The following is a 12,219-nucleotide window of genomic DNA, read 5'->3' as shown; positions in this document are numbered from 1 at the left end:
TGGGACAACAGTAGGTGGCAGTCAGCAATGGAATTGTCGTGAGGAGAGAGACAGAAGCATGGTGAGTGGCACTTGGATTGTTTCCAGGCCATATTCATAAACACAGGAGGAAATGTAAATAAGACCTTGACATTGTTACTCATAGACTGTCCCAACATTGAAGAAAAGCCAAGGATTACTTCAAGAAAATCTGCATGGTTTAAACATTGTCCATAGCATCCAACACCCCTGAAATCTATGGCCACTCCTCCCTTCACATTGTGTGTTTAATATGGGAAATAGTGTGTGCCTAGCCTTGTGCACATGGGAAGCAGGGACCTGGTGACACTGCAATTTGTCCTCATCGGACCCTGAAATAGTGCTGCCACCCAGCTACAGGAGCCTGAAACTAAAGCAGAAACTCTTTGAAGGACACCTGGTCAGCCTGACCTCTAAGCACATGACCTAGCTCTTAGGACCCCAGCAAATGGCAGCCAGCCACAACTATCTGTAGTTCCAGCACCTCTCTCAGGCATTCACCTGGTCTCTGTCAAGGCAGTGGCTTTGCCTCCCTTTCTCCAGGATGGTCTGTCTCTATGTAGCCCCTCATGGAACCAGTGTGGTCTGCTTAGGGAAACTGCTAGGCCCTGTACAAGCATGAGGAGGGGACATCACAACCACAACTTAGACAATGAAAAACAAACGAACAATTTATTAAAACCAATGCTTAAACTAATACAATATCGAAAATAACTAGAACAATAAAAACAGTTACTCGGGATGGGGAGGCTGGCTGTGGGGCTGAGAAGGCTGGGGGTTCAAATCCGGGAGGGATTCTGTGGGGAACACAGAACTGGTGCTGTCTGCAGAGCAGGTGCTGATGGTTCAGCAGAAGGGAAACGGGTGGCAGGGCCGTTCCCTGGGGAGGTAGACGCACTGCAGCAAAGTCAGATGTGCAAAAGCTGCAGCATCTGCTGACATGCTGACACTCGGTATCCACAGCTGCTAACCCGCGTGGTGACCCAACTGCTGCTGCCACATCTCACGGGTGTCACAGAAACTTCTGATGGGTGTTGTGGTCTCCAGCTCTGGTGTAGCTGTCTTCATTGTTGGTTAACAGACCTCAAGCTCCAGATCTGTGCATGTTCGGCTCCCCAGATCTAAGGATGTGCTGCTGATGCAGTCATCTCTAGAAGGGGAAGAGGCAGTGGAGTGCAGGAGGAGACAACATGCCCAGGATGAGACCTCCTTCTCAGCCTTTCCAAATACAGAAGAGGCCATGTTGGCCTGAAATCCCAAATCGTATTCTATAAAAGGACATGTGCCCAGGCTAGAGTCCAGTAACAGCTCCTGCAAAGAGGAGCCTCTCAAGGATCCCCCCAGCTCTCCAGGTACTGAACCTCCTGACAGGGTGTCAAGCACCTACCTGAGGCTTCCTCAGTGCTGGCCTCTGAGTCACTGGCCACTTCTGTCTGCAGCTGGGTCAGGAGTTCATTGACATGCATGAGAACATCTGAATGGGGAATGTTGACAATCAAGTAGTCCTTCACTTGTTTCAGAATGGACAGGACTGATGCCTGGCAAAAATCCTCAGGGAACTTCTCAATCCGTATATCCAGGAAGGTGGAGATGGTGCTGGGTTAGGAGACAGACAGCACAGTCAGTGGCCTGGACTCTCCTTTGCCGCCCCTCTCAAGGCTCCCGTGCATGTGAGACTGCAAGGAAGATCTCCAACCCTTATGCAAATGAGCACAGTGAGCAGGGCTGCGAGGTCCATGTGAGCAGGAAGCTCCACACATCCCTTTCTCAGGCTGTAACTGAGCACAGCTGACCAGGCCTGGATGACATGGGTTAAGATCAGGGTAGAGTCTCACTGGGGCACCAGAGGTCACAGGATCCTCCATATTCCCACTAGCAAGGACCCTGCCCATGCAATTCTTCTCACTCTCCAGGAAATACTCTGATATCAGTATGGTAGAAAGCAGGAGTCTGAGACCCAAGCATCGGTCATCCCTGACCCTTAGAACCCAAATGACCTGACTCTGGAGAGCCAAGGCCTTTCTCTTGCTGCAAAGCCCACTTACTCCATAACTTCTTCATCCTCTTCACAATCAGGGTAGAAGTATGCATACCTAGAGGAGACCAGGAAGGATGTCACCTGTAGAGTCCCAGGTCCCCATCCAAAAGACCTCTAGAGAGACACTGATACCTGGAGAGGAATCCAAGTCCAGAAGTCCTGTCTGCTCTCAGAATTATGAATTCACCCTCATACAGTAAGTAGGTGCTTCAAATATGTTTGTATAGTGGGTGATCACAAACATCTCTATCCAGACTTCTCAGTGCACACCAGGTCCCTTGGACAATCCTCCATGGGTTTCCACTCTGGACACATGTCTATTCCGTACTCTAATAGGAATTCTAGAACCTCCTTTACAATAGGAGAAGTGCTTTGATCAAGGCTCAGAAAAACTGGGCCAAGGATAGAGAGCTTCTTGAAGGTGCAGAGAACATCCACACTCATTAGAGTCTCAGCTCTGGACACACCAGTCCCTAAGGCCGAGCCTGGAGGAAGCACTTTCTGACTTCGTACTGTTGGGTCCTGACAATACTCTAGAAAATAAGGAGGCTCAGAGGAAGGCAGAGAGCTTCCCCTAACCAGGAGAGGATCTGAGGCCTCTGAGCTTGGAGGTGGGCACTCACTGCTTGAACAGCAGGCCTGGCACCTGCTGCATGGTGACAAACCTTTGATGTATGCAAATGAACGTGAGAACAACCGAGAGGTCCCCAATCTGCAGGGAAATCACCAGATGAATCACCACCTCTTCCAAAGTACTGAAGCGGGCCTTTCTACAGGACTCCTTCAGGTCCTTTGGGGCAGACTCCTTTGCAACCTGAGGAGAGATCAAGGTGGATGGTTCCAACAGGCACAGGACTACAACGTTCTGATTGGCTATTATCATTCCAAGTTTTCCTGAATCTTTATACTGCCAAACTCCCAAAGTGAAATTTGGGGAAACTCTGGGATTTCAGAGTGATTACCTGTTTTGTGTGATCCTGGCCCTGGCTGCCCTGGGTCGAGTTTGTTTCTCTCCGGCCAAATGGCCAGAGGCGTTGGAACCAGGAGTGAACCCGGGATCTCCGGGTACCACCATGGCCTCCACCATGGCCTCCTCTTTTCTCTTTCTTAGGTTCTGAGCCTCGAGTCATTCCAAGACAACAAGAAAACATCCTGCTCTGACTAGAGTATCAGGACAAATGAGCCTGCTAGGCTGTCTCTAAGCAGCTGGCTGCCTGGTTGCAGGGTTCTGCATTGTTAGATCATTGTTAAGGAAGTGAGGTCACGCCTGGGGACCCCTGCCTGAGTTCCCTCCTCACACAGGGCCATTCCAAAAGACTCCTAGGTCCCCTCCCACCTCCTGGGTGCCTACCTGACACAGTTAAACAGGCACTTCCCACCCCACTGTTCCCAGGGATGTCTGGGTACAGAAAGCACCTCAGCTCTGCCATCTGAGTCCCCACTGTTGACCTGCACCTGATATGCTAATCCTAAACAACCCTAATTGCCCTGGACCACCACAAGCCCTAGACATGTCTCTCTTCTAGACTACTTTGTGTGAAATATGAGCACAAATCATCTGGGTGTGTCAGGACTCCACAAGGAACTAGAGAGTGGGGCTTTTTTTCCCCATTTTTTCATACTTTTGTTTTTTGTTTGTTTGTTTGTTTGTTTCTTTGAGACAGGGTTTCTCTGTACAGCCCTAGCTGTCCTGGATCTCACTCTCTAGACTAGGCTGACCTTGAACTCACAGAAATTCACCTGCTTCTGCCTCCGGAGTCCTGGGATTAAAGGCATGTACCACCAGTGGGGCCCAGAGTGGAACTTTTTCATAGTAATTAAAATCATGTACTTTGTTGAAAAAAAGTGCAACTGCGTTAATGCTTCCATTACTCCTCTTTGCTGATTTCTTGTTGTTGTTTTTTTTCTTACAAACTCCTTCAGCTCTCTGCACCTAGGCATCGCTGATGTCACCTCCTTTATTCTGAAAGTTTGCCAGCAAGAGAAGCAGTGCAGGGAAAGACACTGGAGACCCAGACCCTAGGCTGGATCTCTAGCAGCTCCTCCCACTTCCCATCTTGTCCACCGGCTGCTGAGCCTCACCACTGCCCCCATGTGGAGGAAAAGGACACAGCAGATGAGAGTCCCAGTAGAAAAATCACCTTGGGTGCAGTGTCATTATTTACTATAAACTTTCCTTTTAGGGCTGCCTTGGCTGTGTCTCAGACATCAGATAGGTTCTGTTTTTATTATTGTTTCTGGAAATCTTAAAATGTCCTGTCTGATTTCTTGAATGATCCCCAACTGTTCATTCAACAATGCATCCTTCAGCCTCCAAGTATTTTTTGTGGTTTGGGTCATTTCTCTCATTGTTGATTTCTAGTTTTATTTCATTGTGGTCTGATAAGATGTAAGGAATTATCTTAGTTTTATTGTTTGTTCTCTGCTTTGTTGAGGCTTGATTACTTTGGGAGAAGGTTATGTGTGCTGCTGAGAAAAATGTGTATTTCTTATCTGTTGGGGGAATATTCTATATGTCTAAGTTCAGCTCATTAATTTTGCTACAAAGTTTACATTTCCTTATAGAAAGATAGCAATATCTGCTTCTTTATATTTTTCATTTGCTTGGTATATTAGTCAGGGTTCTCTAAAGGAACAGACTGATAGAATGGATGAGTGTATGTGTGTGTGTGTGTGTGTGTGTGTGTGTGTGTGTGTGTGTGTGTGTGTGTGTAAATTATTAGAGTGGCTTCAATGCTGTGGTTCAAGTAGTTCCAAAACAATCAATCCACAGACTGGATGTCTCATCAATTCCAGTTGCAGATGGAATCCCCAGGAAGCCCTAGAGAGCTGCTAGTCTTCAGTCTGTGTTGGAATTCTGAAGAATACCAGCAAAGGAAAGCCTCAACAACAGGATAGATGAGCTTGCCAGCAAGAGTGAGGGCAAGCAGGCAAAAAGTAAAAACTTCCAGCTTCCACTTCCTAGTCTATGGGCTGCCACCAGAAGATATGGCCCAGATTTAGGGTAGTCCTTCTGACCTCAAAAGATCCAGATTTAGGGCAGGTGTTCCCACCTCAAATGATCTATTCAGAGAAATGCCTTGCATGTGTGCCCAGTTTCTTGGGTTTTAGTTGATTCCAGATGTAGTTAAGTTGACAACCAAGATTCGCCATCACACTTGGTAGTTTGTTTTCTGTCCTTTGACATTGTGGATTTGGTTTCTTTGGGGGTAAGTGTGTTTCTTGGAGAGAATGTATAGTTGGTTCTTGCTTTTTAATCCAGTCCATCAGTCTGTATCTTTTTAGTGGTAAACTGGGGCCATTTACTGCTGAGGAATAATCCTCTACACTGTGAAAATGTGCTGCTCTCATTGTTAATAAAAAGCTCGTTGGCAGATAGCTAGGCAGAAAGAGATTGGGTGAGACAGCCTGAGACAGGGAGAATGCTGGGGGTGGGAGTGGGAAGAAGGGCAGAGTCAGAGTCACTGGTGACACAGAGAAGCAAGACGGACATGCTGGATTGAGAAAAGGTACCCGGCCATGTGGCAAGGCATAATTAAGAAAGACAGGTTAATTTAAGTGTAAGAGTTAGCTAGTAACAAACTTGAGATATCAGCTGATCATTTATAATTCATACCCAATCTCTAAGTCTGTTATTTAGAAGCTGACAGGCAGGAAAGAAATGACCACATACAATTTACATTTAAGATTATTATAGGAAGGGGCTTGCTATTTCCTCTAAATTTGTGAGGTGATGTTCTTCTGTTTTGCTGGATTATTGGTATTTCTTTTTCTTCTCCTATATTGGTTTTGAGGGTTTGCTGAGTTGCTGTGTTGAAGGGGGTTGTTTCTTTCTCAAGTCTAGCTTATCTATTGTTTTCATAAAGTGTATGCTCATGCTTCACATGAAGACAGCTGTCCTCCATTCTCCCTGTGAGATATTCCACTATAAACCTTCTGCAGTGGCTGGCTTGGTTGTTGTGAATGGCCTTAATTTGTGTTTATCTTGAAATACCTTTATTTCTCCATTAATGTTGAAAGAGATCTTTGCAGAATACAGAATTCTTGGGTCGCAGTTTGCTTTCAAAGCTTGAAGTAACTCATTTCATGTACTTCTGACCTTTGTCAAGGCAGATGAAAAATCTGGGACGATTCTGATCTTTCTGTCTTTGTCTGTGAGTTGTCATCTTTTTCAAGCTGCTTTTACAATTATTTTTTCACTTGTATTTTTGATATCCTGACTGCTGTATGTTGTGGAGAGTTTCTTCTCTGTTTGTCTATATGGAGTTCTATACACCAATTTTTTTCTCTAATTTGAGGTTTCTCTCTCTCTCTCTCTCTCTCTCTCTCTCTCTCTCTCTCTCTCTGTAATTTCCTTAGTTTTTCTTTTTTTGGCACAAATCTTTTTTATTTAACTTCTTTGTTGACTCTTCGGCACTTTCACATCATGCACCCCAATTCTGCTCACCTCCCAGTCCCCCCATATCCTCCCCTCATCCCTGCCACATCCCACCACAAAAGAAAACAAAACACAGTAATCAAGAACACAAAAAAAAACCCATAAAATTCTCTTTGCTTCTCCTTCTTTCCTCCCTCTCCATCACCTCTTCACTCGTCCTGGTGGCATTGGAGGCCTCGGTGTGCCATAGAGTATGCCACTTTGTCCCATCAGCTTGACTGGCAAATGCTCACTGCAGTGAGTCACTAGTCTGGTTTAAGGCCTCTGGTTTCTGGTACACCATCCTCACCAGATCCTTAACAGAACTCCTTAACAGCACAGACCCCAGCCTCAGTAGGACCATGGACCCAACATGGTTCTCAACAACAGCTGAGTTTGAATCTCACCACTGCCCTAGCAGCAGTATGGCTCTGAGACACCAACATGGCCCTGGATCTCAAGTGTCTTCATGGCCTTCTATGATAACAGGAACATCGGACATCAGCACAGACCCTTGCTGCAGTAGGGCCACAGACCCTGACATGACCCTCAGCTACATCTCTGGCCTGGATGTCACCATGCTGTTCAATAGCTGCTCAAGCCACTCATATCTGGATGCATCCTGGCCTTTGGACACCATCCTAAACTCAGATGGCTAATCTGACCCTGGGCATCCTCATGGTACTTGGTGGCAACAGGAACCACATATATCAACCTGAACCCTGAGCACTATAGGGCCACCAACCCAGGCATGGTCCTCAGCAGCAGCCTGGACCCAGATAACACCATGGCCCTGGGTGGCAGCACAGGCCACCCTCATATGTGTGACCCAAGCTGTGGTGTGGACCCCAGACTCCAACCAAGCAACAGCCTCAGGCCCAGATCTTGGGCCTCTGTATGGGCCCTAGTGGCAACCTGGGCCACAGACTTCAACACAGACCCCAGCTGGTCGACATCCAAGCTCCAAGTGGTAGCCCCAGCCAATCAGATCAGGATGGCTCTGGCAACAGCATAGCCCCTGGACACCAATAAGGCCACAGGCTTCAGTTCAGTCTCCAGGCTTCATGTGGCCCTTGGTGGAAACATGGGACATGGGCATCAGCATAGACATCGGCAGCCACAGTAGGTTCATGGACCCAGACATAGTCTTTGGGAGCAGCCTAGGCCTGGTTGTCTCCAAGGCCCCAGTTGGCAACAAAGCCTGCCCAGATCCCTATGGCTCCAGCAGCAGTGTGACTCATGGAGCCAAAGATGGCCCCAGGAGGTGGCCCAACTCACTGGAATCAACATGGCACTCATTGGCAACAGGAGCGGTGGACATCAACCAGACCCTGGCTACTGTAGGACCAGGGGCCCAGACATGGCCCTTGGCAGCCGCCCAGCTGGGACATCAACATGGCTCCTCGGTCTACTCCTCACTGCCTTCACCATGGCCTGAGGAACGGGGCAGGCAGGCCTCCAACATCTGCCCATTCCTCACATCTTCATTTCTTCCTTACTGAGTCTTCCCACAGCTCGTGATCCATTCTGCTTCTCTCTCTCCCATTCTCCACCACATATTTCCTTATCATAGTAAGGTCCACATGCCCATGGCTCTCTTCACCAACTGGGGCCTTGAGGACCCCGGCTGACTAGCCCCCATCTGAGCAGAACTGTATGGGGAGGTAGCTTTCTTCCCACCCTCATTAGTTTTCTATGCCATTCAATTTTATGTCTGTTCCCCCTTCTACACCATTACTTTCAGCTTTATCTTCTTGAATATTCCAGACCATTTGAAAATATCATTTAAGTGCCTTAGGGTCCCCCCCCCCATTATATAATGAGTCAGCTTCAGTGAGACAGCTCACGTATTTCAGGGTGAGGTGAATATGTAGGATGGGGACAGCAGCTGGGGAACCTTCCTTGTGGGGGGGAGGAGATCCTGCATGATGGCCAGAACCTGGGGCCAAGTTGGGCAGTTCTTCCCCAGAATGGCTGGTGCCCAGGGATGGGATCTAGGGGCAAGCCTCTCTGGGTCTGAACCCAGGCACGCACCTCTTGTCCAGATGGGACATGTACACAATTCATGGAGATGCATGGTAAATGGGGAGAATCATAGCTGTTATTGCACAAGAAGTTTGCAACAAGAGACAGCCAATTCAATCAAAAGGCAATAATTCCATAATGCCTTGTGTGATAGTTTCCTCTAACAGAACCCTTGGTTGTGATAGGTTGACCTTCTGAACACTAGTTGTCACCAGCCCCCAGCTCCCTTCCTGCCCTGGACCTCCCATGTAGACAAGAGCCCCAAGCTCCCATCCTGCCCCAGACCTCCCATCTGGACAAGAGAGAGAGGCTTCCTGAATCTGTCAGCTCTGTCTGAACCAAGAGCACTGATAAGACCAAGAACGAATCCACAAGGACAAGGGCAGATGTCAAGGCAGAAGTACATACAACAAAATGAAGAGCAGTACAGCATCACCAGAACCTAGCCCTCCTCCAACAGCTAGACCTGAACATCACAAAATGGAAGAAGCAGAAGAAAGCAACCTTAAGAATAACATCATGAAGAGGGTAGAGGCTTATATAGAAGAAATCACAATGAAATTGAGGAAAAGAAAAACAAAAAATGGGAAGAACACTATAAAAAAAATTAGAGGAAAGGACAAATAAATTAGCAGAAGAAAACAATAAATCCCTGAAAGAAAATCATGAAAAAGCAATGAAACAGATGAGGGAAACAGTGCAAGACCTGAAAAGGGAAATAGAAAAAATGAAAAAGACACAAACAGAGGGAATGCTGGAAATAGAAAATCTGAAGAAAAGAAGGGGAACTTCAGATGCAAATATAACCAACAGAATGCAAGAGATGGAAGAGAGGATCTCTGGCGTTAAAGATACGGTAGAAGAAATAGATTCATCAGTCAAAGAAAACACTAAAGCCAACAAAGTCATGACCCAAAATGTCCAGGAAATTTGGGACAGCATGAAAAAACCAAACCTATGAATAATAGGGATAGAGGAAGCGGAAGAATACCAACTCAAAGGCACAGAAAATATATTCAACAAGATCATAGAAGAGAACTTAACTTAAAGAAGGAAATGCCTATGAAGATACAAGAAGCCAACAGAACACCAAACAGACTAGACCCCCCCCCAAAAAGTCCCCTCGCCACATAATAATTAAACAACTAAATGTACAGAATAAAGAAAGAATATTAAGAGCATCAAAGGAAAAAGACCAAGTGACTTATAAAGGCAAACCCATCAGAATAACACCTGATTTCTCAACAGAGACTTTAAAAGCCAGAAGGACCTGGACAGATGTAATGCAGACACTAAGAGACCATGGATGCCAGCCTAGACTAGTATACCCAGCAAAACTTTCAATCATCATAGACAGGGTGAACAAGACATTCCAGATTTAAACAATACTTATCCACAAACCCAGCCCTACAGAAAGCACTAGAAGGAAAATTCCAACCTAAGGAAGTCAGATACACTCTCAAAAACACATGCAACAGATAACATCACAGCAGTAAACCTCAAAGAAGAGAAGTACACACACACTACCAACAAAAAATAACAGGAATGAACAATCACTGGTCATTAATATCCCTTAATATCAATGGACTTAATTCACCTATAAAAAGACACAGGCTTACAGAATGGATACAAAAGCAGGACCCATCTTTCTGCTGCATACAAGAAACACACCTCAAATTCAAAGATAGACAATACCTAAGAGTAAAAGACTGGGAAAAGACTTTCCAATCAAATGATCTTAAGAAGCAAGCAGGTGTAGCCATCCTAATATCCAGCAAAATAGACTTCAAATTAAAATCAATCAAAAGAGATCAAGAAGGGCATTACATACTCATCACAGGAAAGATCCACCAAGATGAAGTTTCAATTCTGAACATTTATGCCCCAAACACAAGGGCACCCACATATGTAAAAGAAACATTACTAAAGCTTAAACCACATATAAAACCCCACACATTAATAGTGAGAGACTTCAACACACCACTTTCACCACTGGACAAATCAGCCAAATTGAAACTTAAAAGAGAAATAAAGGACTTAACTGATGTTATGACTCAAATGGACTTAATCGATATCTACAGAACATTCCATCCTAACAAAAAAGAATATACCTTCTTCTCAACACCCCACGGAACCTTCTCTAAAATTGACCACATACTTGGCCACAAAGCAAATCTCAACAGATACAAAACAATTGGAATAACCTCCTGCATTCTATCAGACCACCATGGCTTAAAGTTAGATTTCAACAACAACAAAAACTACAGAAAGCCTACAATCTCATGGAAACTGAATAATGCTCAACTGAATCACCAATGGGTTAAGGAAGAAATAAAGAAATTAAAGACTTCCTAGAGATCAACGAAAATGAAGACACCACATACCCAAACGTATGGGACACTTTGAAAGCAGTGCTAAGAGGGAAATTCATAGCAGTAAATGCCCACATAAAGAAGTTGGAGAAATCTCACACTAGTGACTTAGCACATGTGAAAGCTCTAGAACAAAGAGAAGCAAAGTCTCCCAGGAAGAATAGACACCAGGAAATTATCAAATTGAAAGCTGAAATCAATAAAATAGGAACAAAGAGAACAATGCAAAAAATTAATGAAACAAAGAGTTGGTTCTTTGAGAAAATCAACAAGATAGACAAGTCCTTATCCAAACTAACCAAAAGACACAGAGAGCATCCAAATTAACAAAATCAGAAATGAAAAGGGAGATATAACAACAGACAATGAGGAAATCCAGAGAATCATCAGGTCATACTTCAAAAACCTCTACTCCACAAACTGGAAAATCTAAAAAAAAAAAAAAAAAAAAAAAAAAAAAAAAAAAAAAAAAAAAAAAATGGATAATTTTATGAACAGGTACCACATACCTAAGTTAAATCAAGACCAGATAAACTATTTAAATAGTCCAATAACCCCTAAAGAAATAGAATCAGTCATTAAAAGTCTCCCAACCAAAAAGAGCCCAGGACCAGATGGTTTCAGCACAGAATTCTACCAGATCTTCAAAGAAGAGTTAATAGTTAATACCAATACTCTTTAAATTGTTCCACACAATAGAAACAGAAGGAACATTACCAAACTCCTTCTATGAGGCTACAATCACCCTGATTCCTAAACCAAACAAGGATACAACAAAGAAAGAGAACTACAGACCGATCTCCCTCATGAACATTGATGCAAAAATACTCAATAAAATACTGGCAAACAGGCTCCAAGAACACATCAAAACAATTATCCACCATGATCAAGTAGGCTTCATCCCAGGGATGCAAGGGAGGTTCAACATATGAAAGTCCATCAATGTAATACACCATATAAACAAACTCAAAGAGAAAAACCACATGATCATCTCACTAGATGCAGAAAAGGCATTTGACAAAATCCAACACCCCTTCATGATAAAGGTCTTGGAGTGATGAGGAATACAGGGAACATACCTAAACATAATAAAGGCAATTTACAGCAAGCAAACAGCCAACATCAAAGTAAATGGAGAGAAACTCAAAGCAATTCCACTAAATCAGGAACGAGGCAAGGCTGTCTGCTCTCCCCATACTTATTCAATATAGTACTTCAAGTTCTAGCCAGAGCAATAAGACAACATAAGGAGATTAAGGGGATACAAATTGGAAAGGAAGAAGTCAAGCTTTCCCTATTTGCAGATGACATGATAGTATACTTGAGTGACCCCAAAGATTCAACCAAGG

At 44.6% G+C, this 12,219-nt stretch overlaps 1 protein-coding gene across 2 annotated transcripts; it reads right to left on the bottom strand.

The window, feature by feature from the left end:
• Positions 1-668: 668 nt before the first annotated feature.
• Positions 669-3,317, bottom strand: LOC143266733 (ral guanine nucleotide dissociation stimulator-like). Of its 2 annotated transcripts, XM_006971747.4 has the most exons (5): positions 3,019-3,291; positions 2,722-2,870; positions 2,064-2,111; positions 1,406-1,614; positions 669-1,168 (listed from the first exon to the last, which is right to left on the bottom strand). In XM_006971747.4, the coding sequence occupies exons 1-5, from the start codon at positions 3,205-3,207 to the stop codon at positions 1,140-1,142; spliced, it is 624 nt and encodes a 207-aa protein (XP_006971809.3). In that variant the 5' UTR covers positions 3,208-3,291; the 3' UTR covers positions 669-1,139. The 2 variants fall into 2 exon arrangements, with proteins under 2 accessions (XP_006971809.3, XP_076427915.1); XM_076571800.1 differs by lacking the exon at positions 2,064-2,111 and having other exon boundaries at positions 669-1,166; positions 3,019-3,317.
• Between the last annotated feature and the right edge of the window lie 8,902 nt (positions 3,318-12,219).

Source organism: Peromyscus maniculatus, chromosome 5 (genome assembly GCF_049852395.1).
Source record: "Peromyscus maniculatus bairdii isolate BWxNUB_F1_BW_parent chromosome 5, HU_Pman_BW_mat_3.1, whole genome shotgun sequence".
Classification (NCBI taxonomy): domain Eukaryota; kingdom Metazoa; phylum Chordata; class Mammalia; order Rodentia; family Cricetidae; genus Peromyscus; species Peromyscus maniculatus.
Note: the sequence above shows the minus strand (reverse complement) of the source record. Positions and strands in the feature narration are given on the sequence as shown.

What these genes read in the sequence shown, in the direction of transcription:
- LOC143266733 (XM_006971747.4), bottom strand. Translation starts at nt 3,207, where the DNA reads ATGTTTTCTTGTTGTCTTGGAATGACTCGAGGCTCAGAACCTAAGAAA. An exon ending in GCCAGGATCACACAAAACAG is followed by an intron (nt 2,871 to 3,018) that starts GTAATCACTCTG and finishes ATCTCTCCTCAG; the next exon opens with GTTGCAAAGGAGTCTGCCCC. An exon ending in TTCATTTGCATACATCAAAG is followed by an intron (nt 2,112 to 2,721) that starts GTTTGTCACCAT and finishes GGTCTCCTCTAG; the next exon opens with GTATGCATACTTCTACCCTG.